We start from the raw sequence: 27,967 nt of genomic DNA on the forward strand, positions 1-27,967 counted from the left end.
TACTTGGGAGGCTGAGGCAGAAGAATTGCTTGAACCCAGGAAGCGGAGGTTGCAGTGAGCCGAGATTACACCACTGCACTCCAGCCTGGGGCCTGGCAACAGAGAGAGACTCAGTCTCAAAAAAAAAAAAAGAATGAAAAAAGAAAGGTTGAGAAATAATTCTTGTCTGAGAATCCCATGTTCAGTTAGGTATTTTAGAGTAGAAAGTTGGGCAAGGGAAATGGTTTTGCTCAACTCATCTAACAGCAGTTTTTGCTTTGTTCAGGCACTGCTGTCCTTTGTTTGCTGATCCTATTACTACAGACAAACAAGTGTTCATTTAAAGACAGAAGGTTAAAGTGGCAGAGAATAGATATTATAAAAGGGTGGAAAATAAAACAGAAAAAAGAGAATATACCCATGATTCAATAAAAAGATTATAAACAAAGCCACGTTCACCTGTCTAACTTTCCCAGTTGGAAATCTCTGCCTGTATTTGAGGCTTACCTTGTTCAAAGTTCCCTCCAGAGACCTGCCCCACAGTATAAGTTACCAGAGACATCAACACCTTTAGGAAGCCGCTAGCTCCAGGAAGTGCACTGCATGTTATTAATAGGAATACAGAGGCTGGAGGAGCCTGTTTCAATTTCTCTCTTTAAAAGAGGAAGAATGGTATGGGGACTCATCCAATTTCTTGTTTAACTGACAATATGTAACACTTGCCTGCGTTCTTCTACCATAAAGCGAGGACATGGCTTAAGACTGTGAGGACACGGTCTAAAGACTGAAGACGCAGCCTTCTGGGACTGCTCGGGTGTCAAAGAGCAATGATGCCCTTAATACAGCACCTCAGGGTATCACGAGTGACAGGATGGACAGGATAATCTCTCACAATGCTTTTCATACTGTTATTTGTGATTTGAATTCCTTCTCTCCCCAATCTAACCTACTCTTAGAAACAAGTTAATTTTTCTAAGAGTGTCTTGACCACAAAACACACATGCTAAAAATCTCCCATAGCTTATTCTTATCTCCAGAATAAGACCCTCTAATTTGTAACCTCATTCTACCTTGGCAGTTTTCTAAATTTTCTTCACAATTTTATTGTATTAATACATTTATAAGGTCCTATTCAGCAACTCAGCAGCACCTGACACAAAATCCTAACAGTGCCCAGTAAATATTGACATTTGCCTGTATTAAATTTGGGAAGAAATACATTCTTGAGATGCAGAATTGAAGAGCACTTCCTTTATTCTTCTCAATTCCCAAAGCCTTTGGTTTAAATAAAACTATGTTTTTTGAAAACTTCATTTCATCCCAAAGAAACAGGACAATAAAATCCAACAATTCTAATTTTTAGCCCTAGATTTTAGCATATGTTTCAAGGGGAATATTATTTTTGTTTTGTTCTATTTATATTTATAAATTCCTCAGGCCAAAATTTCAGTATTGTAATAGTTCATTAAGGCAAGTGACCACTTTGTGCTGTTAAATGATGAATAACTGCCAGGCACAGTGGCTCATGCCTGTAATTCCAGCACTTTGGGAGGCCAAGGTAGGCGGATCACTTGAGGTCAGGAGTTCAAGACCAGCCTGGCCAACATGGTGAAACCCCATCTCTACTAAAAATAAAAAATTTAGCCGGGTGCGATGGTAAGTGTCTGTAATCTCAGCTACCTGAGAGGCTGAGTCACAAGAATTGCTTGAGCCCAGTAGGCAAAGGTTGCAGTGAGCCGAGATTGTACCACTGCACTCCAGCCTGATTGACGGAGTGGGACTCTGTCTCAAAAAAAAAAAAAAAAAAAGATGAATAATTGATGTAGTCATATTTGAGTTGTTTCCATGATGCTATGAGAGACGCCTTTTGCTTCTAGTATAGAAGAGAGGAAAGGCACTTTTTTCTAACAAAGACTGCCAGACGAAAATAACAACTGAGGGTCTGTTGTGGTCATCTATGATTCATACAAACTACCCTAAACACTAAACAAAAAGAACAATATAAGGATCTTGTGTGCTTAACGTGTTCCGGAAGCATACTTTGTGATATTACAACCAAATATTTTAAGTCATACCATGGATTTATCACTTTACTATTGAATTATCATGGCCTCTGCATTTGAAGTGGGTAAAAATCAACTGAAAACAAATCTGGACTATGGGCCAGCACTCTGCCAACTCTTGCCTAAAAAACACCTCTTTAGAATTCTATCGATGGAAGGTTGGGCAAGGTGGCTCATGCCTGTAATCCTAGCATTTTGTGAGGCCAAGGTGGGTAAATCACTGGAGTTCAAGACCAGTCTTGCTAACATGGTGAAACCCCTTCTCTACCAAAATACAAAAATTAGCCAGGTGTGGTGGCATGCACCTGTCATCCCGGCTACTCTGGAGGCTGAGGCACGAGAATCACTTGAACTTGAATCCAGGAGGCAGAGTTTGCAATGGGCTGAGATCATGCCACTGCACTGTAGCCTGGGCGAGAGAGTGAGATTTCATAAAAAAAATAATAACAATAATAATAATAATTCTATCAATGGAAATAAATGGTCTCTGCAAAAGGAAAGCACAGGCTCTATTTTACGGGAGGATTTCTCAGCACAACATGGTTACAGAGGCCCTGCCCATACCGCTCCAGTCTCTGTGCCAGAAACAGACCATCCAGAAGCATCTGCCTAATGATGACTAGCATGCTCTAGGTCAGAGCTAAGTGTTGGATAAAATTTACCGTAAGGCATGATCTCTAGAAATGTTAATTCTCACAATGCTTTCGGTCTGTAGGGCTTTTGCCTACAGAAGCCATAGTAAGTCTTTGTCTTAGCTCAAAATGTTAAGCTGCGTTACTGTGAATGGCTTAAACAATAGAAATGTCTTTTGTCACAGCTCTGGGTGTCTTAGCAGTGAAAAGCAGGTGTCTTTCCAATCCTGAGGGTGGTAGGGAAAGGATTATCTTATTCTACAGCGTATTCCTCTGGTTGACTTGCTACTAAAGAAGCTATTTTACAACTTACATCCTTAAAACTCTTACACTCTTATTACTTACATCCATACAAGCTATTTTGCACCCTTACAACTCTGTAAGGGTGGGGTGGATACTGCAGATATCTCATAGCAGTGCAAGGGTTCCTGTACCATGGAAATAATTCCATGGTATTCCAGATCATTCCAGATGATTCCTGTTCATAGCTATGCAAATCAAGTGTGCTGGGGAGGGAATTTTAAATCTCTCCAAGTCGAAACAAACCAGTTTTAACAACTTACCATTCATCTTATTAATGAATTGAATACAATATTTGACATGTGTTCAGTCTGCATGACAGACATGATTTTACCTTGTCAAAAATTACACTTCAACTGCTTTCTGTTTGCATCATGCTTGCTCTCTTATTGTTTCCCTCATTTAAAAATTTACATAGTTTGATTCCCAGCATATAACACCTCCTACTTCCTATCCTCTCTCTCTGGCCACTGCTCATCTCCATGGATGGTGCAGTTTCTCTGCTTGCCTTAAATGTTGCGAATTCCCCAAGGTGCTTTCCTTGGGTTCTTCCCCACAGGTGTCACTGAGTGGGCAAAAATGAGTGCGAGCACTTAGCGTAGTAGCTGACCCTTTGTGAATGATCAGTGATGGTCTGGTGGTATTAGTGTCACTGTCACCATGTCAGTTTTTAGATTGCTAAAATTATGATTTTACAAGCTTTTCTCACCCTTTAAATAATAGGCCTTGTGAGGTTCATCATTGCACCCTTAGTACCCAGAGACATATGTCTGAGGAGGAAGAGGGCATGGCAGGACTCTGGAAAAGGTGTATCATCATCTTACATCAAAATGTATTTAATGAAATATGTATTTGAAAGGGCCCAAAACAAGCCTTGTTCCCTGACTTGCACTTGTAGTGGAGCTCTGGTGGAAGGTTTGGAGGGACTCCTCATGTCTACCTCCCTCTCCCACTTGCCAGATCATGGGATCTAAGACCCTTACGGCCCAGAGTCACTGGTGGCTTGGGATAGCCCAGAGAACACCCCTGTTCAATGGAAACAGAATGCAAACTGCCTATGGAATCCCATTTTCCTGACTGCCACATGCAAAGTTAAAAGAAACAAGTGAAATCAATTTTAATTGCATAGTTACAACTCAGTAACATTTATGATGTATTTAACAATATATTTAAAACATAACCATTTCAATGTTGAATCTATATAAAAGTGAATGTGATCATTTTACAGGTTTTCTCACATTTTAACTTTGAGAATTGGTATTCATCTTACAGCACACATCAGTTCCCACTAGCCACATTTCAAGTGCCAAACAGCCACATGGGGCCAGAAGCTACAGTAATGGACAGCACAGGGCTAGAGGCTGCAGCATGGCAGTCTCTGGGAGAATGAAGATATACGGTAGGGACATAGTGACAAAGCAAGAGGGTGACTTGTTTAAATGCAAATCTACACTCACTCTTCCTCTTAGAAAAACTAAAGTCTGATGAATTCCTGTTGCTACAAAATAAAGACCAAATCCATTAAAATGGCTCACAAGGTATGATGTTTTGGCTCTTTCTTATTTATGGAGCCAATGTATAAGAATCTGGCTGGTGTATATCATCCTGCAAGACTTCCGTGGGTGGGTGGTAGGCAGAGGAGGATAGATAATACCAGAATTGCAAGAGGAAGGTGACAGCAAAGGGCTAATTCTCTCCACTCATGGTGGCCACCAACAATCTGGTAAAGCCCAGGGCTTGGAAAAACCACTCTGTGGCTTAATCCTTTGGTACAGTTTGGCTCTGTGTCCCTAACCAAATTTCATGTTGAATTGTAATCCCCAGTGCTGGAGGTGGGGCCTGGTGGGAAGTGACTGGATCACGGGAGTGGTTTCTAACAGGTAAGCACCTTCCCTCCAGTGCTGTCCCGTGATGGTGTTCTCATGAGATCTGGTTGTTTCAAAATGTGTAGCACCTTTCCTTTCATACTCTTTCTCTTTCTTGCTCCTGCCATGTGAAGATGTGTCGGCTTCCCCTTCACCTTCTGCCATGGTTGTAAGCTTCCTGCGGCCTCCCCAGCCATGCTTCCTGTACAGTCTTTGGAACCATGAACCAATTAAACCTCTTTTCTTTATAAACTACCCAGTCTCAGGTAGTTTATTATAGCAACATGAGAACAGACTAATACAACTTGGAACAAACAACAGGCTAAAACAGAAAGTAAAGCTAACCAGGCATTAGAAGGATCTCTAAGGGAAATGGGAAAGAGGGGTGTTCCCGGGGTCAAAAAGAGTAACTTTTGCATGGCCACCGTACAAATGTGAAAACATCTGGTTACTCATACGTGAAACTAAGGGAGGAAAAACTTAGATGCAAACTATGAGACGTGTACCAAAACAGTCGACTCACCAGAAAAGGACAATTTGGTCAATGCTATAAACTAAATTTTAATTCTAGCCTTTAAAAAAAGTCGATTTAATACTTAGAATACATAATCAGTATGCATATATCCAAAAAATAAAATGGTATCAAAAACATGTAAGTAGGCGCAGAGTAGTGATTTATAAAATTTATAACGTATCTACAAAATTGTGCTACAAGAACTCTTTAATAGAATGTGAGTATTATTTCTAAAATGGATACTTCATAAAAGTCATACCCAGGCAAAAGCTGATTTATTATCAACCCATACTTAGTAAATCAGCACACAGAATGTTCTTGTAAAAATACATATAATGAACTTCAGTATTAGTGATTTCCACTATTCATCATTTCACATCATGGTTCATACTCCTTTCAAGATAAAAATTACTTAATATGTAATACATTGTGATGTTAGAAATGCTTTTGCTTTTAATTAGATTGTCCTTTAAACAGAGTGCTATCAAAACAAATTAGACCTTTTAATATTTTAGAATGTATAATTTAAAATTAAAAAGATTCTAATAGTAATAGTAATGTTAATTAAACAATAAACATTCATTATCCAGTAGGCTAAAGAAAAATTTCTAGTACAAACAGGATTACAACAAAAGAAAACGTTGCCAGGCTATCTGCTGTTTATAATGAGTGTCAAGAATTTTGCTTTGCCAACAAGCATAAGACTAATTACTTCCAATGTTCTTAAGATGCAGTCACATGTCCTAGAAGAGATAAACTATCTAAGAAGTGTGAGATAAAATGCCTGGAACTCCAGCTATTTTAAATCAAACAAGAAAGGAGCAGCCTGTATAGTAACAGCAAAAAGACTACAAAGAATTAAACAAAAATGAAGATCTCCGAAAACTGGGAGGGCATGATTTCTAGGATATAAAGTTAAGTTTAAAAAAAAGCAAAGTGCAGAACAGTGCACTTTTCACTTTTTTTTTTTCTACAAGAAGTAAAAATGTGTACTTTCTTTTGCCAAAAAAATGGGTCGGGAACAATGAAAATGTTTATCAATACAGAATGGGTGAAAAGTGAGATTTCTGAGTATAACATTTTAAAGAACAGGATAGTCAAAACGTAAAATTAATAAGGGAGGAAAAAACTAAAATCTAACAGAATACAAACAGATATAAATGAAGTAAAATATATCAAGCTGGTAACAGAAAAAAAAAAATTCTAGCACTTTTAACTCTTAAGACCTTGACTATAGAGCCATGGTGAGATATATACTAAAGATAAAAGGAAGTGTGGAGGGCTGGGCATGGTGGCTCATGCCTGTAATCTCAGTACTTTGGGAAGTCGAGGCAGAGGATCACTTGAGCCCAGGAGTTTCAGACAAGCCAGGCCAACAAAAGAAGACCTCCGTCTCTGCTAAAAATTAAAAAAATCAGTCAGGCCTGGTGGCATGCACCTGTAGTCCAGCTACTTGGGAGGCTGAGATGGGAAGGTCACGGGAGCCCAGGAGGTCAAGGCTGCAGTAAGCCGTAATCATGCCACTGCACGTCAACCTGGGCGACAGAGTGAGAAAAAAGAAATATGTGCTGAGACATCCTAAACTTTACTGTTTAGTGATGGTCATAATATGATATCATAATTTTAGAAACATTTAGAGGTATATAGTAGGGTAATACAAATACATATGTTCATGGTATGGTCAATCATTAGGAATCAAGATTTTTACTGTAAGGGTTAAAAAACTGATGCAAAATATAAGAAGTTAAATTTTTCAAAAAGGAATGCATGTGATCCAATGTGAACTGCTGGCCACCAGCCAGGACTTACTTCTTGGCAATACTGCAGGATGCCTTCCTTGGTATCGATGCAGGTTTTGGTTCCTGATGGATCTGACTCCCACTTCCCATTCTGCACATTCATGTGCATGTTCAGTCTGCCACAGAACATGGCAATCTGGGGTTCAGCCAGCAGGCCAGCATTGCCATCAGTGGGTACCTGAAAGAAGAAGGTTCAGTTAGTTATAGAATCCATCGCTCCAAAGCAGAGGCTGGGGAGAAGAACAGGGCCAAGTATCAAAAAGAGTTCTATTCTTGCTAATTCTCAATTAGGAATCAGCCCTGTCTTCAGCACTCCTTTAGATGAAGTATCATATAGGCCACAGACATTTCTAGCTACCTATAAAATAGTGCTTTCTTTTACACTAAAATAGAGAAGAAAATTACCAATACTGAAAGGGATTTATTCATGAAAAATTTATACATTTTCCCATATCAGATTTTGTGGTACCTGCCGAAAAGTTCTGACAACAAATAAGACATTTTTCTAAAATAAATATAATAACTGTGGAGGCTACCACATTCCAGCTGACTCACACAGAGCAATGCCTGCCAGGCCCTGCCTGATGACTGTGCCTGAAAGTAATATTGTGTGCCACCTCTCAGGACTGAGAGCATGGCATTGTTAGTTAGCAAGTGAATGCATTATGATTCTGAACGAGAAATTCAGTGTAGAATTCAACATCCCCAAATATAACGTAATATGCTGGCAATTCCACCTGGTTTTCCCCAGAATATTTTCTGGTTATCATTCTCTCAGCTCTTCAGAGGTCTGCTAAGGGTACTGGTGTCCCCTCTCCCAATCAACTGCAAGGAGCCAACAATTTCTCATCGGGAGCTCTGCATAGTACCTATTGAGTAGCGAATGAGGGCATTACCATTGCAGGCAATATATCACTTCACAAAAATAACTTCATGAAAAAGGGTGCCTTCTGGATTTTCAAACCCTTCTGTGTACAGGTATTACCTTTACAAAATATTTTTAAAAGAGAAAATGGAAGTCCTCAAATAGCTGTACTACATCATTTAATAGGTTCTGGTATCTCAAAAAGAAAAATAAAATTGGCAAGAGATGGAAAGCATATCCACAGGAGTAAAGGTATTACTTAAATCAAGGAATCAGAAGGCATATTAATCATGATAGGCCCTCCCTTGTTAAAGCCAGCTGCTGGGGAAATGTGAGACATCCATGCCAAGAAGAATTAACTTCCAACAGAAGCCATTCATTCACACATTCAAGAACTGGGTGATTCCATGATAACTTATATCACTCCTAAAAACCGTCCACAGGAGGAAAAACACCAATTAAAATTGCACTGAGGAATTTCAGTTGAAGAAATGAAATAGTTTGCAACATTTCTTCCCATAAAAATGTAAAATAAGATATATCTGGCCATTTTAGTTATTTTTGCACATATTTCATCCAAACACAGCAAAGGACTTAAGTCCTTACAACAACAACAAAAAACACACACACAGGTCCTTACACTGAACCAAGTCATGAGTGTAGAAGCTGCTGGCAAAATCTCTAGAACCACGTTTTCAATTAACTTTTCCAATATTTAACAAAATTCTGCCTTTACATTCTGCCAGATGGCTAAGTAAAAGCAGCTGATGCCCAAATACCTAGATCACCTGCAGAAATAGCTGGGACCCCTCAACTCCTCCATCTGAGCCCCTTGCCACTCCTGTGATTTCCATGAAACTGGGGGGTCTCATTCTCTGATAGATGCAAAACAGCAGGCTAATGCTCTATAAATTTAAATTTCGCAGCCTTCCTGAGGGATTAAGAGGAAAGAAATTGTCTTGATCTTAGAAATCAAAATGCAAATGTTGCCAATCATACTGAAATAAGTAGTACACATAATAACATTGCAAAAATGTTAAAGAAAGTCAAATAATAATCAGATACCTGTGGATAAGGCCCTGCCTTAGATGCTATGGAGGGCCCTGCCCGTAAGGAACGTACAAGCCACTCATGGAACACCACTGTTCCCACAGTACTTTATTCTGTTCACCTTCCGAATTCATTCCTGTCCTGAAGATTTCCAGTCTTGGCAGCATGTTGCTACCTTATCCCTAACTGTAGGGAGACACTAATGAGCCTTTACCATAGCTGATAAATATATTTTGTTGACTTAATCTCCTCCTCTCTACCTCAAACTCTCTCTGTACCTCTGTTTATCCATAATCTGTTCATTACAATGTCTAAGGAAAGTGGTGTACTGTCGGTTTTATTTTATTTTATTTATTTATTTATTTATTTATTTTTGAGACAGTCTTACTCTGTCACCCAAGGCTGGACGCTGCAACCTCCACCTCCCTGGTTCAAGCAATTCCCCTGCCTCAGCCTCCCAAGTAGCTGGGATTACAGGCACATGCCACCACACCCAGCTAATTCTGTTGCATTTTTAGTAGAGACAGAGTTTCACCATGTTGGTCAGGCCAGTCTCAAACTCCTGACCTCATGATCTGCCCACCTCAGCCTCCCAAAGGGCTGGGATTACAGGCATGAGCCACCGTGCCTGGCCTTGCCCTTGATTCCATTTCCTCCTCAAAAGGAGCATTTAATTGACAATTTCTTTCCCTATGGCAGCCAGCCTCCAAGAAGGCCTCCAAGGAGTCCCTGCCTCCTGCTGTTCATGGACCTTGGACAATCCCACAATGTATCAGGGTTTGTCTGTGCAACAAATTGAGTACAGCAGAAATGATGATGGTGTAACTTCCAAAGACGTACTTATTAAGACTTAAAAATGCTGCAACTCTTTTAAAAACAAACCTTTGCTACCAGAAACGTCAGGAAGGGAATGACGATAAGTAACATCCAAAATAAGGTCATGAAGGGCATCATAGTTCTTCATTGCCCTCAGGGATCACTCACTGTGAGGGAGTCAGCTGCCATGTGCTGAGGCATTTGATGCTAAAACCAGGAATGCTTCTGGCAAAATACAACGGGCCACCCTACCTGACAAACCAAGTAAATGCTTCTTCATTTTTTGCCTCTATTGACTTGCTTTCCTTTTATTTCTTCTGTTCTTCACTTTGTCATCCTCCCTGCTCCTTGACTTTACAGATATTTTAATGCCATCTGTTGGCATATGTGTGTATGCTGATTACCAAAAGTGGTAGGTTTTTAACCCCCCACCCCCTTTCCAGACGGAGTCTTGCTCTGTCGCCAAGGCTGGAGTGCAGAGGTGCGATCTTGGCTCATTGCAACCTCCGCTTCCCAGGTTCAAGCAATTCTCCTGCCTCAGCCTCCAGAGCAGTTGGGATTACAGGCATGTGCCACCCATGCCCAGCTAATTTTTTAATAGGTTTAGTAGAGATGGGGTTTCACCATATTGGCCTGACTGGTCTGGAACTCCTGACCTTGTGATCCGCCCACCTTGGCCTCCCAAAGTGCTGGGATTACAGGCGTGACCTATCGCACCTGGTGCTACATATTTTTTTCAAATAAATTGATTATGATCCTCTAACTGTCTTATGTTCTCTTCATTTTTTAATGCCATCTGTTGGCATATGTGTGTATAATGACTACCAAAAGGTGGTAATTTTTAAAGCTTTTGTTTTTTAATAAATTGATTGTGGCTCTTGCCTGTTATCCCAACACTTTGGGAGGACGAGGTGGGTGGATCACAAGGTCAGGAGTTCAAGACCAGCCTGGCCAACATGGTGAAACCCTTGTCTCTACTAAAAATACAAAAATTATCCGGGCATGGTGGTGTGTGCCTGTAATCCCAGCTACTCAGGAGCCTGAGGCAGAAGAATTGCTTGAACTCAGGAGACAGAGGTTGCAGTGAGCCAAGATCACACCACTGTACTCCAGTGACAGAGGGAAACTCCATCTCAAAAAAAAAAAAATTGATGACCCTTTGTCTTATGCTCTCTTCATTTTAACAATAGGAGTTTAGACTAGAAAATATATGCTTCAGTTCCTTTCAGGTTTTCCACCAGATGAGATTTAATATTAACTTTAAAAATAAATATATAGAGAATTTTGACGAGTAACATGCTCTATATTCTTCAAGTGGAGAGAGTTTAATAATTTAAATTTCGAATCCTCAATAATTAGGGAAAGCTGTTGATTAGAAACTGTAAAATTGGTTGTACATATAGACCTTTTTACATTTGACATTACAAAAGACCCTTCACAAATAAACATCAACTCACAAAAGCCGTATTTATCAAGCAAAATTTTTTGCCAAACCAATACTAGGTGTGTACAGGGAAATCAGAGCAATCAGCTAGGAGATACTAATTTTGAACCAGAAGCCTTCCTAGTCTTACTGAAGCCCACCTGCAAAGAATTCCACAGTTTCATTACATATGCCTGTCTCCCTTAATTAAAACAAGACAACCCACAGCATCCTCAACTGCATCAAATAACCCATTTAAGAAACAAAGCCTGGTTGCTAAGCACTGTTACTCCCTGGCATTCAGCCAGAAGGAAATGTGGTCATACAAGAGATTAACATTGCCATCCAAGGGTTAACTCCCTTTCCCTGAGTGAAGCCTCAAAGGAATGACTTCATAAATCATACACAAGGTCCTGTTGAGGATCTTTTAATATGGACATGCTTAAAACTGAAATCTTTGAGTCAGATATTCACTGCCAGTAAAAATGCATACTCTGTTACAAAGTCATCCTAAAGATAATTATTCCTAATTTTTTTTTAACATTTTCTTTTCTAAAAGAAACATAAATAACTCAGTAGACGGGAAATACGACCACTTAAGTACTTCATTTTAGTTTTATTTATTTCTTAACACTATTCTGAGTTAAGGTTACTTTGCAAACATCTAAGACAACACCTAAAAGATGAGAACCCTGGTGTAACTGGCCATTGGTGGTCTATGCATTTCTGAGACTGAATACGAAGGTAATTCTTGTAAACAGAATGACTTTCCACTGACATCACAAAACTGAAGATGCTTTCCCATGGGAAAACAGTGTTCTTGACAATGAACAAAATAACCAGCTAAAAACAATGAAGCATTCACAAATTGCCTCAAAAACAAGAGGCTGTTTACGGAGTGCTGTGAACTATAGAGACATACATCTTAAACTTAAAAATGCGGCAACTCTTAACAGAAAAAGATATATTTTTGTTACCAGAAAAAAAAAAAAAATTTTGAGCCACAATACTGAATAGTGAAGTGAAATGGACTTTCCAAAGCTATTTAGATAGAAAGTGGCTTTAAAAGAGCCTAAGGGGACCACATAAACAAATATAAACACATATACCTAATCTGGACCAGACTGCAGAGGTAAACCTGGAAACTCTGTGCCTGCAGCTGCTACAATTTTTAAATAAATGCAAAGCCACCTTCTTGAGCAAGTTCTCTTGTTGTCCTTTCAAACAAGGTGTTCCCTTTCTCCAAAAAGTTTCTGTTATCATCCAGGAGATCAAAATTCCTTATAGAGCATGCTTGGCAGCATTCCTCCCCAACAGGGTCCCAACTAGGAGGGAAAAGTGAACAAGGAGCTCTCTGTTTTGCTGGTTGAGAGGTCCTGCTTGGCAAGCAGAGGGCACAGATCCATAGCTTAGTTGTATCCGTGAATTTACGTCATTTTCAGGTTTCTGGCTAATGAAAGCCATCTGTTTTCATTTTCGGCATTTGAACCAACTGCTCATTGGTCTAAATAGCTGGCCTCATATAATGAAGTATTTGGCACTTTTTAATCAGCTCAAACTTCTTCAAGTCAGATTCTTGCATACTCACAATTTTATTTTATTTTTATTTTTTGAGACAGTCTCACTCCCTCACCCAGGCTGAAGTGCAGTGGCAGGACCTCGGCTCAATATAACCTCTCGCCTTCTGGGTTCAAGTTATTCTCCTACCTCCACCTCCAAGTAGCTGGGATTACAGGCACATGCCACCATGCCCAGCTCATTTCTTGTATTTTTAGTAGAGACGGGATTTCACCATGTTGGCCAGACTGGTCTCGAACTCCTAACCTCAAGTGATCCTCCCATCTCAGCCTCTGTGAGCCACTGTGCCCGGCTTTGCAGTGATACTACTTCTATCACATCCGTGGTTTCCTGACAAAAATACAGGATTCCCTTAACCTGGGCATAATTCAACTTAACCCCATAGGAATGCTTTAAATTTTAATATTAAAACATCTAAATTCTCCACTGTCAAATGTAAAGAACTGTTTTCTAGAATCATAATCTGGAAAATTTGAGAGTGAACCCCTTTCAAGGGAATAATTCATCTGTAGAGTTTTCTTTTAAATGCCAAAAAAGTATTTCCAGCGGAAGCGGAACATCTGCAGTTGCTCATTTCATCACTAACAGAGAAGTGAAATTAAAACTAGGATCCCAGAAGCAGACCCTAGGAGGGAGGAAAAGGCAGCGGGGTAAGGACAAATCCAAGGCCATTGGGTTATAAGAGATGGGAATTCAACCTATTCCGTCAAGGGCTCTGTTAATGTGACCAGGCTGTCTCTCAAATTAAAATGGAAAATTGCAATTTTCCAAGGCTTTGCCCCTGTGTGTGTGTGTGCATGTATTTGCAATGAATAAAAACAGACAAGCTAGTATAAGAGAAAAATAAGATGTGATGACTGAAACTACACATGGTTTCTATTTACCCTTGTGGAGAGTCGCCACATCTATTCACAGCTACTATTTGCTGTACAATTATTTCAGAGCTTGAGTTTCAGCCTAAAAATGATTTGCCACAAAAGTGAATGGGAGAAAAACAATTTCTTTCAGGGAGAAGTAATCTACATATTTCCCTCCTAGAAATTTGACGTTCTTTTTGGGGTCACTGTTGATCCGGCTTCAAATGACAAGCTAGCCTCCCTTGATGTTTTTCATGGCCTCTGTTGATATTAGGTTGGTGCAAAAATCACAATTACTTTTGCACCAACCTGATACACCAAGCTTTCTTTCTACTCAAAGGATAGAGGATCTCAGGTTGACCCAAAAGTCCTCCCCCTTCATAACAAGGCCAGTAAGTCATGCTTGTTGCTGGTGCCCGGTAGGAAATCAAGAGGTTCGTCAATAGCAGCCTTTATTATTCACCACTCGTGAAATAAATAGCCAACATTTGAAGCATGTATTTAGGCAGGCCCCAGAAAGAGTGGCATCTACTGCTATGGCTGATGTAAATGGATATAAAACTGGAATTACAAAAAAATACCATCTTATGCATAGCAACCAAACTCAGCCTCAAAAATAGTTTACAGGGAGCTGTGGTGGCTCAGGCCAGTTGTCCTGGCACTTGAGGAAGCGAGGCTACGTGTTTGAGGCCAACCTGGGCAATGTAAGAACCAATCATTCATTAAAAAAAAAAATAGTTTACAATCCAGTTAATGTCCATTTAGTCCTAAAAAGGTGAATGTTTTCTTTTAACTTCACACACACAAATACGAAACCATACACATACTATACCATGTATACCTGTGACTAATGTTGTACTCTTCCATTGGTAAAACATTCTTTTCAAGGTCACTTTGATGTAAAAACAGTTTGTCTCTTTAATTCTGTCTTTACAGTTTTGTGTGTGTTTTGCTTTTTTGTTTTTTGAGACAGAGTCTCGCTCAGTCATCCAGGCTGCAGTGCAGTGGTGTGATCTTGGCTCACTGCAACCTCTGTCTCCCAGGTTCAAGCGATTCTCGTGCCTTAGCCTTCTGAGTAGCTGAGACTACAGGCCTACACCACCACACCCAGCTAATCTTTGTATTTTTTTAGTAGACCTGGGTTTTTTTGCCATGTTGCCATTCCTGACCTTAAGTGATCTGCCCACCTCGTTCTCCATAGGTGCTGGGATTACAGGCAGGAGCCACCAGGCCTGGCCTGTCTTTAAAGTTTTACTGACATGTTTAGTCATTAAAGGGAAAAATATATATAGAGAGAGAGTATATGAGATCTTTATCTTATTCTGACTGTCTCAATATTGCCTTGACCTTGTGAACATGGAGATAGAAAAAGGAATAGAGGCAAAAATCAAAGCATCTACTAAGACCTTTGCTCATTATCTCATTTGACTCAGAAAAACCAAGATAAGTCACTTCTGTATCTAGTTAGATAATCAGAGGGCTCAAAACCCGCCTAGGAGTCTAATCAAGAGTGTTATTCCAAAGCACATGCTTGCTTTTTGTCATAACAAGCCAGCTGGAATTCCCAGTACGAGATCCCAAGTGTTTTCATTTTTCATCTTGAATATTATTTTCAAGTACCTTCCCCCCACGGCAGTACTATTTTGCATGTCTTTGTTACTGGATTTTTAAAAAATTACTTTAGAGCAAGTAAAACTGGAATAAAACCCACAGCTTAAATGTCTAATATGCATTTCTCAAATTTCAATCACTATATGTTAATATCTACTAACCTTTGGTAGTTTCCTCTAAGAAATCCCTCCTGAAATGCAAACACAAATGTCTCCAAAGTTAGTTCTTTCCTTAAATCAAAGGCAGCCAACTGAGTCTGCAAACTAGAGTCCAAATCTCCCAACATTCCAACTATTAATGTTAATCAACCCTTACCTAATATAATGTATATTTTCTAGTTTTTCAGCAATTGACATATACCTACCTATGTACACATACAACTGTATATACACCTGCTGTACAGCTACCTGTATGGTATGTAGTGGTAAGTGCCAGAATAAACACACACACACAGACACACACATATACACATGGTTTAAGAGCTCAATTTGCACAAATCTCAAATGCTGGTGCTTTGCTAAAATCTCATTCTAGAATTAGTGTATTTAAGTCCATGTTGCTCAGAAGGTGGAAGACTTGGTAACTGGGCTCCTGAGAGATAGTGGTTTGAATGGCATTCACTGAAAGAAATTTGATATTAACAAATAAATGATTTTCTAGTATGACTTCTGGTTCTGACAGCTAGGAAAGATTAGCACCCAGCACAGAATATAACAAAGAAAAATCAAAATCGATTATTCTTCTTCATTTTTGGTACAAGATATACTCTACATATATTCAATTTCTAAATTTCTACTGTTTTCTATCAAATGTAGCCAAGCTTAGCCAAAATCAGCTGACCCTTGAGCTTGTGGACTATAATAAATGATAATTATTTTAAGCCACTGAATTTTGGGGTGGGTTTGCAAATTTGCAGCATTTTTGTGGCAACAGAAATTAACATAGGCATGTATTTGATAGCAATAACTAAAATACTAAGTGATAGAATCAAGGCAGAGCATTATTTCAGAAGGTAGAAACTTTCTCAAATTGCTTTTTTTAAAGATACATGCAACGTCCTATTTATTGCTTCCAATAATTCTTTGAAGTATTAGAGGGCGGGAAAGAGAAGATGAGAAAAAAGCTAATGTACTTAGAAACTTCATCAACAGAGCCCCAGATGACCACGGGATTTCCTGCTGCATCAAATAAAATCTAGAAGGATGCAGTCACATTTTCAGATAAACAGTAAAAAATAAAATAAAAATAGGGTCTGCATTGTGGTGGCTCATGCCTGTAATCCCAGCATTTTGAGAGGCTAAGGAAGGCAGATTGTTTGAGATCAGGAGTTCAAGACCAGCCTGAACAACATGGTGAAACCCCATCCCTATTAAAAATACAAAAAAAGTAGCCAGGCATGGTAGCTCATGCCTGTAGTCCCAGCTACTCGGGAGAAGGAGGCAAGAGAATCACTTGAACCGGGAGGTGGAAGCTACAGTGAGCCGAGACCATGGCAGTGCACTCTAGCCCCAGCAACAGAGCAAAACTCCACCTTAATAATAATAATAGACTGAGCGTGGTGGCTCATGCCTGTACATCCCAGCACTTGGGGAAGCTGAGTTGGGCAAATCACAAGGTCAGGAGTTGGAGATCAGCCTGACCAATACAGTGAAACCTTGTCTCTACTAAAAATACAAAAATTAGCCATGTGTGGTGGCACGTGCCTGTAATCCCAGCTACTCAGGAGGCTGAGGCAGGAGAATCGCTTGAACCCAGGAGGTGGAGGTGGCAGAGAGCCGAGATCATGCTACTGCATTACAGCCTGAGTGACAGCGTGAGACTCTATCTCAAAAAATAATAATGAATAATAAAACAAAAATAAAAAATAAACCTTGGAGGGGAAAAAATATTGTATCAGGGGAATTTAAAGAAAACAGAACCAGCTCATCTGAAAAAAATGAGGGCATAAGACATGTGAAAGAAAAATCACAAGAAAGTACCCATTGAAATGAACAACAGTGATGGAGAAAGACTTGGGGTGGAAAGAACCATCCTGAGATGATGAGCACCTCATCAACAAGCCATTTAAGATGGACAATCAACCAGCAGCATTTCAGAAGAGATTACTGAAGTCAGTAGAAGGTCAGAGATTCACACTTTTCCAAAGTTTTTAAGCAGTGGAACCTCTAACTTAAAATCTGTGGGAAACCCTCATAGCTGGGCACTTCCCTGCCACCTCGAGATAGCAGGACCAGCCCCTCCTCTTCCTCCTCAGCCTGTACAACGTAAAGAGGAAGAGGATGAAGACCCCTATGCTGGTCCACTTCCACTTAATGAATTTTATATTTTCCCTTCCTTGTGATTTTCTTTAATAACTATTCTTATAAGAAAGCTAGAGAAAAAATAAGTACATTATACATATACAAAATATGTATTAATTGTTTATGTTATCAGTAAGGCTTCCTGTCAACAATAGACTATTAATAGTTAAACTGGGCTGGGCACGGTGGCGTGGTGGCTCACACCTGTAATCTCAGCACTTTGGGAGGCTGAGGCGGGCGGATCACAAGGTCAAGAGATCAAGATCATCCTGGCCAACATGGTGAAACCCAATCTCTACTAAAAATACAAAAATTAGCCGAGTGTGGTGGTGTGCACCTGTAGTCCCAGCTACTCGGGGGGTTGAGGCAGGAGAATCACTTGAAACCGGGAGGCGGAGGTTGCAGTGAGCCGAGATTGTGCCACTGCACTCCAGCCTGGCAACAGAGTAAGACTCCATCTTAAAAAAATAAAGTTAAATTGAGGGGGAATCAAAAGTTATACACAGATTTTTGACTGCATAGGGGTTAGCACTCCAACCCATTATTGTTCAAGGGTCAACTGTATACGGTCGAATATCTTAAACCTGTACTATCTAACAGGGTAAAGGCACGAGACCCCTGTGGCTCATGAGCCCTTGGAACACGGCTAGTGAGACTGAGAAGATTTTCATGTTATTTATTACACAATATAAATGTAGACTCAAGAACTGTTATAACATCCCATTATTGAAAAACAGACGTTATATGCAGTATATTTATGTCTATATATATATTTATGTCCAGAACTTGGGTAAGTGAATCTACTTTCTGACTATAAATTTTATGAACCTGAAATAACAAATTTTTTGATGAAGATTTATTATTCCAATTCAAATGCGTTTTAAATGTAAAATATACACTGGATTTCAAGCACATCCTCCTGCCTGGGTCTCCTAAAGTGCTGGTATTACAGAAATCAGTCACCATGCTTGGTCATAAATATTTTATAGTATAAAAATTATGATGTTAAAAAAACAATAATTTTTTAAATTTAATACATGCTATGATCATGATAATTGAGTTAAATAAAATACATGACTAAAATTAACAACAACTACTTTTTAAAATCTGGCTGCTAGAATATTTTAAAGTCTGTAAGTGGCGTGCATTATATTGCTGTTGGACAGCACTGCCCTTAGCATGCCAGAAATAAACCAGTATAAAATATACAACACAGTAACAGGTTATGTACATGACAACATATTACACATTTGTTCTTTATTAATCTTACTGCATATCTACCATCTCCTCTTAGGCTTTTTCATAAGCTCTTGGAAAATAAAGATTTCAATTACTTCAACTGGCATAGATTAGCACGTACCTAGCCAGGAACTTCATAAATATTTTATATATATATTTAATAGACAGGGTCTCATTCTATTGCCCAGACTGGAGTGCAAGGGTGATCGTAGCTCACTGCAGCCTCAAATTCCTAGGCTCAAGCGATCCTGAGTATCTGGGAGTACAGGCCTGTACCACCATACCTGGCTAATTTTTTTTGTAGACAAGGTCTCAGTATGTTGACCAGGCTGGCCTCAAACTCCTGGCCTCAAGTACTCCTCCTGCCTTGGTCTCCTAAAGTGCTGGGATTATAGGAATGAGTCACCATGCCTGGCCATAAATATTTTATATTTAATGTATTATATAAGGTAGGATCAGTTATGGTTTATGATCTATACACTTTGGGTTCTCCTGCAACTGGTAAGAATCTGAGCAGAGGCAAATAGAACAATACTGCAAACACATGCGCTGAAGCTTTTAAGGAGATGGTAATCAATCCTTGCAATCTTTAGATCTGATTGATTTTGTGAACTTCTTTTCTTCTATTTTTTTTAGACGTCTGTAAATCATAAACAATTTGTACAAAGGCATATTTTTTAAAAAAAATTAAATGCTATTTTGCTTACACTTAATGTATTTCTAAAAGGAAATATTTCAAATCTGAAAGCAGTCTAATGCTATTAAATAGACATGTTCCTGCTCATACCTCACATGCGGCTATGTGAGCACAAAATCTCGTAATTATACTTCTCCCAGCAAAGGACATGCAAATTTCATCACCAAACGCTCATGCTAGTGCAATCACAGTCCGTCAAGCCATATGTGTTGAAATCTGTGTAACAAAAGCAAATGTGGGCCACACACAGCTCCCGCCCAGCCCTCCCTGGGAGGTAGGAGTGTATGCAGAGAAGAGAGTGGGATGAGAAATGGAATTCTGGCATGTTGGTCAAGCAGACTGATCACTTGACACTGGCATGGAGATCATATCAAATTTCACCCTGTCACAGAGTCAGGACCAAACAAATCCCAAAGTTAAAGCCTCAGTATCACCTGGGTGTTGCTGCACAGACCTAGCCAAGTATGTGTAAGAGTATGAGCTCTAGATACAATTTATTTTATTGCCCTGAAATAGAGTATCCCCACATAATTTTGAAGTTAAACTGCAATTATATCTCTGGGGGTCACTCATCATACCTGGACAGTTAGGATGCAGTCATGTTATTCATGGTACCTCACTCATCACCTGGCGGATATACACAGGTCCTCATCTTTTACACAACATCCTATTCATCATTAAAAAAGGACGCAACACTAAAATGAACTTTTACTTTATCAGTGGTACTATACAGCACTAAAGCAAGTGTTCCAGAGTTTACGTCTTACGCCAATATGCTTAATGTACAAGTAATTACGAACTTAACAGGTTTCTGGTTCTTATATTTTTCCCATTTCTTCTCATTTACCCATTGCAATGTTGACCCACTCGGAACATACAGCACAGGCAAAAGAGAGCACCAACAGATCATTCTAGAAGAGAACAAGTCTTTGGAAAGCTGCAGGTGGGATATAATGAAAACAAGAGGTAGTAGGTCTACCATTTAACTAGAACGTGCCCAGTAGAGCCGTAGCCTTTGTCAGCCCAGAAATTTATCCCAACCCTATTTTCCTATACAGTTTCTACCAGCTTTCAGGCTTCAGGCCATTGTAAAACCAACACAGGTGGAGAGGCAATTCAGGCCAGGATGGGTAGTAGTCGTCGTAGGATTTCCAGTTCTGGGCTATAATGAGGGAGTCAGTATACATTTCTGGGTCTGGTACAAACATTGCACATTGTCCATACTCTTTAATATCTTTATAATTTCTAGTACCAAAGTGGTATGAAAATACTAATGAAGTTAAAGACCCTTACCAAAATGCTAATTTTCCAGGTAAGTTATCATATTGTCCTTCAATGTGCATTAAGATCTCAGAGCAACTATAAGAAAATTGAGAACCCGTTAAACTCAGAGCCCAGCTAAACTCTCTAGAAAGTCACTTCAGTCTGACTTCCTACCAGCATGAAGCAGAGCCGTTCAGAGCATTTTTCAAGTGAGTGAGCCTGCTGTTACCAATGCCAAATTTAAGGCACTTGTATGTTTTATCACAAGCCCATGAGCTTGTGATTTGATAAAATGGTACTAACTGGTCCTTGCAATGAGTAGATTCTTCTCAAGGAACAGTATGAAGAAGAGCATAAATGAAAGAATTTTATTAAAAGATTTTAATAAAAATCTTTTTATTTTATTAAAAGATTTCTTAAAGGTCATTAACCCAAGTCGTATTAGAAGAGACCACAGGCAAGTAGATAAAAGAATTTACTCCATGAAGCCTCAGTGAAACGAGAATTCAGATATTTGACATTTACTTTTGTTCTTATGTCTCATGTATACACATAAAAGCACACACATTCACATGGATGTACAGTTAGTAAGAGGCCACCTGCACTCCGAACAAGTGAGATTATAAATAAGTATATTATATAAGAATCCAAAATAAGAATTCCTTACTTTTCAGGAAAGGGCATTAAATAACTTATGATCTTAGATCTTTACCTGTCTATTTTTAGCACAGTTACAGAAATATTGCAGGGACAGAACATGAAGTGGCTTATTTTTGATAAGCACAAAGGATATTTACATTATATCCTTTGGTTATTTCCTTTCAAGGTGTCGTAATATTTACTTATCGGCCTTTACTGTGTGCTTCTAACTCTCATACTGTTGTGTTTTTATTACTAGTACTTTTGGTCTAGGAGAAAAGTTCTTTACAAACATAATAGAAATTCAGAGAATATTAACCTGACACAAAAAAACAAGATAACTTTCAAACAGCATTCTTGTTCATTGTTCAAACTGCATTCTGTTAACTTACCACTTTTAGTGTAAGCCAAGATTATTTCTTCTCCTGCAGTCTTGTAACACCAAAGAATACTCCAGGTTCAAATCTCAGGCTATTTGCTTAATAAGCATGCGCAGACTGTCCTTCTTAAACAACTTACACCAAGGCACTACCAAAGAAGCTTTCCCTTTCTAGAGCCCTCAGATTCACAAAAGGAATTTTCAAATTGCCATTTCTATCAGAATAAAGGCTATCAGGAACCACAATACTAGGAGAAAATAATTCTGAAGGGAAGGTGGCAGTGAAGACTCTATATTCTTGGCTATGTTTTTTTAAAGTTGTTGCCAAAAGAACAGAAGACCGGGAGCCAAAAATTACACTGCAGTCTTACTCTTGGATGTTATGTTAACGTCTGTCGGTGACATAACATCGGAGGCAATTTGATATTGACAATGGTAAAAATATGCGGATGCCATTATTAGGAGGATGCAGTTAGTGATGGTAGTGCCTGTAAGTATTCATCTAAGAGAAGAAAAGAGAATATCAAACATTTCTAGTATATAAAGCAAGAATTCCTATTTTTTTTTTTTAATGTGCAAACAAGACAAAAGTTACTTCACTGTCTATGGGTTATTCCCTCTTGATCACTGGTCTGACCCATTCCCTACTCTGCTACCGGCCTGATTCTCTCACTCCCACATATACTCAATAAATACTTATGCAAACAATTAAGAAACACCTGTCATGGAAAATAGTAACAGTACTAAACTAGAAAGTAGAAAATGTAATTATTGACAAAGACGTGGAACAATACAAAATAAATTCCAACTAAGAGATCTGTGAATTTTTTTATTGTAGCACCAGGAGAGTAATTTCGTAACAGAGAAAAGAAAATGTACACCCACACCTCTGTCTTTGCCAATTCCTAAATACCTGTTATAGTTCAACTTGTCCACGGACCTCAGGCTCCTCCTAAGAAAACAAGAAGGCTTAAAAAGCAAGACAATCTATTAGCTATGTTGCTCAATAAATTTCAATGTTAATTTCTTGATTCTTTGATAACACATACCTGAATTCCTATGTAATTCAGGCAACATTTAAAAAATCAGATTATCTCACTAGACTCCAAGAACTACACGAATAGTGTGGGCAGTCAGACTTCGAGCGTGCAATCAACTATTTTTTTTAATCCTGCAGCTAAAAGCCTTCAGCAGCACAGAACTGATTGTCAGAGATTTCAGTGAAACCTAACACCTAAAGTGAATTACCAGTGTACAAAAATACACCTGAAAATACTACGAGGAAGAGACAGAAACGGATTGTTGACAGCTAAGCCATCCAGCAAATGCTGATGGTTATCAAACACATGCCCTTCCCACTCAACACAGATAAGATTTCAGAGCTGTTTAACTCCTAGGTTAAGTTTTGGGCAAGTTCTGGCTTGCTGCCTTATATTCAGATAAACATTTCCCAGGCAGTAAACATGTTCAAGGCTGGGAATGGTAGGGTAACCCAAACATCCCTGACCTTGATGGACATATAATCAAGTGGTGGAGACACAAACGAGGCCACATCGGCTAACCAAAGGTGCTGGAGTTGTTAATGCAGAGGTCTGGCAAGGGTGCATCGAAGCGCTCTCAGGGAAGAGTGACTGGTTTGACATGGAGGAGGAGAAGGAAGGCAGACCACAGACCAGGGCAGGAAATGTGTCCAGGCTGAGTGTAGGGAGAGGAGGCATTAAAGGTAGCACAGGCCTAGCGTTCGAATGACCCTGAATTTGTACTCAATGTGCAAAGTCACTCGGAGCTGCTGCCACATTTCAAAAGAAGAGCAGCATCCCACCTGTGTATGAGGAGGATGCAGGGGCCACAGGACAACTTCCATGGGCCACTTCCTCTCTTAAAAAAATAATAAAAGCTATATTTTACGGCTGTGTTGGTGTAAAGACAACTCTAAGTCAGGTTGGATTCACTGTTGAATATTCATGATTACTGTCATATTATCATGCTCTTTATTTTTCCTTCTGCTTATAAAAGAAATCAAAAGATTTTTGAGGGCACCGAAAGGTACTGCACAGCCAAGACGACGCTCTAAGTGGAAGCACCAGGAGTAGAGGCAGGGCAGGGAGGCAGAAAACAGGAGTGGAGGTGGGGAAGATTCTAAGGCTTGTAAATCTCAAGGATGAGCACATACGGCGTGGTGTTTTGGGGGTGAGTCTACAGTACTTTCACGGCTAAGGTCCACAGGCATTATTAAGTGGACCAAGCTAGAGAATGCGAGTTTGTCCCAACGGGGGTGGGAGAGAAAAAGAAAGAAAACAATGACTACTTCCCTGATTTATTAGCGAACATCCCACTTTGCCTAGCCCCCCATCACATCAGGAGTTCTAAGAGTCAATCTGGCAGAGCAATTCATCTACATTTCATTGCCGTGAGTAATGGGAACTTATTTTAATTTTCAAAACTAGCAGATGTTTAAGAGACCTGTGCAAAGCTGCCTGTGTGACCTGGGGAAAAAATTATCTGGACTCTCACCATGCAGATTATCATCTTGAATTGCTAATGCCTTCCTGACCCTCCACGGATGTCTTTTTGACATGTCTACAGAGGAATAAGCCCTAAAATAGAGAAAGAACAAGCTGTACAATCTATATCTTGCTCTTCAGAAAAAGGGGTATTGCATTGTGTGGGAAAGATTTACATTCCACCAAAAAATCTAAGCAAAGAGTATTTACGTAAGGACAAAAATTTTTTAAACAAGGTTTTTCAAATAAACTAAGAGAAGAATAAAAAAGATGACATCACATAGATACCGGCTTATGACTTTACTGCTGTTGTTCATAGCATGTAAATCTAGGTAATGAGAATTTTAAGTAATTAGAATAGAAGGACTTTTTCAGATTTGCTAAAATGTTACGTGCATGGCTGTTTCTAAAGATGGAATAATGTTGGTGTACAACTAACCCTAACCATCTGTGGCCTAATGAAGGTAAATCTCCAAACACCCATATACACTCACTTTGTTTTCTGTGCACAGCCAATCTTCAGTGAAGAGTTGCTTTACCCTGACACTAGTCTCCCCCATGCTGTTCAGCTATGCAGTGGTTCTCCAGGAGGGAAAGCTTATTAATTGCATGGAGCCTATGCCACCTTGGTCTTTGAGCCCTATGAATTGTTTCTAGATAGAGACTTAAAGTTCTTGGCAAAGATGATTGTCACGATTTGGTCGTTACTACTGGCATCTAGTAGGTAGACACCAGGGATGTCACTAAACATCCTACTACACACAGGCAGCCTCCCCCGCATGGCCTTCGCCACCCAACTTAAAGAATTACTTAACCCAACCAACAAACATATGAAAAAATGCTCATCATCACTGGTCACCAGAGAAATGCAAATCAAAACTACATTCAGATACCATCTCATGCCAGTTAGAAAGGCGATCATTAAAAAATCTAGAGACAACAGATCCTGGAGAGGACGTGAAGAAACAGGAACACTTTTACACTGTTGGTGGGAGTGTAAATTAGTTCAACCATTGTGGAAGACAGTGTGGTGATTCCTCAAGGACCTAGAAAAAGAAATTCCATTTGACCCAGCAATCCCATTACTGGGTATATATCCAAAGGATTACAAATCGTTCTACTATAAGGACACGTGCACACGAATGTTCATTGCAGCACTGTTTACAATAGCAAAGACCTGGAACCAACCCAAATGCCCATCGAAGATAGACTGGACAGGGAAAATGTGGCACATATACACCATGGAATATTATGCAACCATCAAAAACGGTAAGTTTGTGTCCTTTGTAGGGACATGGATGAACCTGGAAACCATCATTCTCAGCAAACTGACAGAAGAGCAGAAGATCAAACACCGCATGTTCTCACTCATAGGCGGGTATTGAACAATGAGAACACATGGACACAGGGAGGGGAGCACTACACACTGGGGTCTGTTGGGGGGAAATGGGGGAGGGTCAGTGGGGGGGTGGGGAGTTGGGGAGAGATAACATGGGGAGAAATGCCAGATATAGGTGATGGGGAGGAAGGTAGCAAATCACACTGCCACGTGTGTACCTATGCAACAATCTTGCATGTTCTTCACATGTACCCCCAAAACCTAAAATACAATAAAATAAATTAAAAAAAAAAAAAAAAAAGAATTACTTGGCCCAAAATGTCAATAACACCTAGGTTGAAAACTCCAACCTAAGCTTTTACTTAGGGGGAAAGAGTCATGTCTTATTGATCTCTGCATTTCTGTTTGTCCTCAGAACAAAACTGGCATTCAAATACTGGTTGAACCAAATACAGTTTCCACTCAAAATATACTGAATTAATCCAACTGACATAACATAAAACAGTAACTATGTCAATCCTACAAACTACAGCCTGCCTTCCACAGAGGCAAAACAACAACAACAACAAACCTACATCAATGTTTAAAAAGTAGCTGGTGCCCGGGTGTGGTGGCTCATGCCTGTAATCCCACCACTTGGGAGGCTTAGGTGGACAGATCATGAGGTCAAGAAACACACCAATAACAGACAGCCAAATCACGAGCAAACTCCCATTCACAACTGATACAAAGTGAATAAAGTACCCAGGAATACAACTAACAAAGGATGTGAAGGACCTTTTCAAGCAGAACTACAAATCACTACTCAAGGAAATGAGAGAGGACACAAACAGATGAAAAAACATTCCATGCTCATGGTTAGGAAGAATCAGTATCGTGAAAATGGCCATACTGCCCAAAGTAATTTACAGATTCAATGCTATCCCCAACAAGCTACAATTGACCTTCTTCACAGAACTGGAAAAACCCACCTTAAACTTCATATGGAACCAAAAAAAAGTCCGCATAGCCAAGAAAATCCTAAGCAAAAAGAATAAAGCTGGAGGCATCACGCTACCTAACTTCAAACTATACTACAAGGCTACAGTAATCAAAACAGCAAGGTACTGGTACCAAAACAGAGATATAGACCAATGGAACAGAACAGAGGCCTCAGAAGTAACGCCACGTATCTACAACCATCTGATCTTTGACAAACCTGACAAAAACAAGCAATGGGGAAAGGATTCCCTGTTTAATAAATGGTGTTGGGAAAACTGGGTAGCCATGTGCAGAAAGCTGAAACTGGACCCCTTCCTCACACCCTACACAAAAATTAACTCCAGATGGATTAAAGATTTAAACATAAGACCTAATACCTTAAAAACCCTAGAAGAAAACCTAGGCAACACCATTCAGGACATAGGCAACGGCAAGGACTTCATGATTAAAATGCCAAAAGCATTGGCAACAAAAGCCAAAATAGACAAATGGGATCTAATTAAACTTAAGAGCTTCAGCACAACAAAAGAAAAAATCATTAGAGTGAACTGGCAACCAACAAAATGGGAAAAAATTTTTGCAAGCTACCCATCTGACAAAGGGCTATTATACAGAATCTACAAGAACTAAAGCAGATTTACAAGAAAAAAACACCATCAAAAAGTGGGCAAAGGATATGAACAGACAGACACTTTTCAAAAGAAGACATTTATGTGGCCAACTAACATATGAAAAAATGCTCACCATCAATGGTCATTAGAGAAATACAAATCAAAACCACACTGAGATACCACCTCATGCCAGTTAGAATGGCAATCATTAAAAAATCTGGAGAAAACAGATGCTGGAGAGGATGTGGAGAAATAGAACACTTTTACACTGTTGGTGGGAGTGTAAATTAGTTCAACCATTGTGGAAGACAGTGTGGCGATTCCTCAAGGATCTGGGAATAGAAATACCATTTGACCCAGCAATCCCATTACTGGGTATATACCCAAAGGATTATAAATTGATCTATTATAAAGACACATGCACATGTATGTTCACTGTGGCACTGTTTACAATAGCAAAGATCTGGAACCAACCCAAATGTGCCCATCAATGATAGACTGGATAAAGAATATGTGGTGCATATACACCATGGAATACTATGAAGCCATAAAAAAAAGATGAATTCATGTGCTTGGCAGGGACATGGAAGAATCTGGAAACCATCATTCTCAGCAAACTGACACAAGAAGAGAAAACCAAACACCGCATGTTCTCACTCATAG

The 27,967-nt window shown here is 39.5% G+C and overlaps 1 protein-coding gene across 16 annotated transcripts in view; it reads right to left on the minus strand.

The window, feature by feature from the left end:
• The window catches only part of LOC108313502 (amyloid beta precursor protein), a 288,061-nt gene that overhangs the window by 217,152 nt on the left and 42,942 nt on the right, over window positions 1-27,967 (minus strand). For all 16 annotated transcript variants that reach the window (XM_037743244.1, XM_037743239.1, XM_037743237.1 and 13 more), the window contains exon 2: window positions 7,163-7,330. In XM_037743244.1, coding sequence (XP_037599172.1) covers window positions 7,163-7,282 — 120 coding nt within the window. In that variant the 5' untranslated portion in view covers window positions 7,283-7,330. The remainder of the gene's footprint in view (window positions 1-7,162; window positions 7,331-27,967) is intronic.

This window comes from Cebus imitator, unplaced genomic scaffold, assembly GCF_001604975.1.
Source record: "Cebus imitator isolate Cc_AM_T3 unplaced genomic scaffold, Cebus_imitator-1.0 Scaffold138, whole genome shotgun sequence".
In the NCBI taxonomy this organism is placed as follows: domain Eukaryota; kingdom Metazoa; phylum Chordata; class Mammalia; order Primates; family Cebidae; genus Cebus; species Cebus imitator.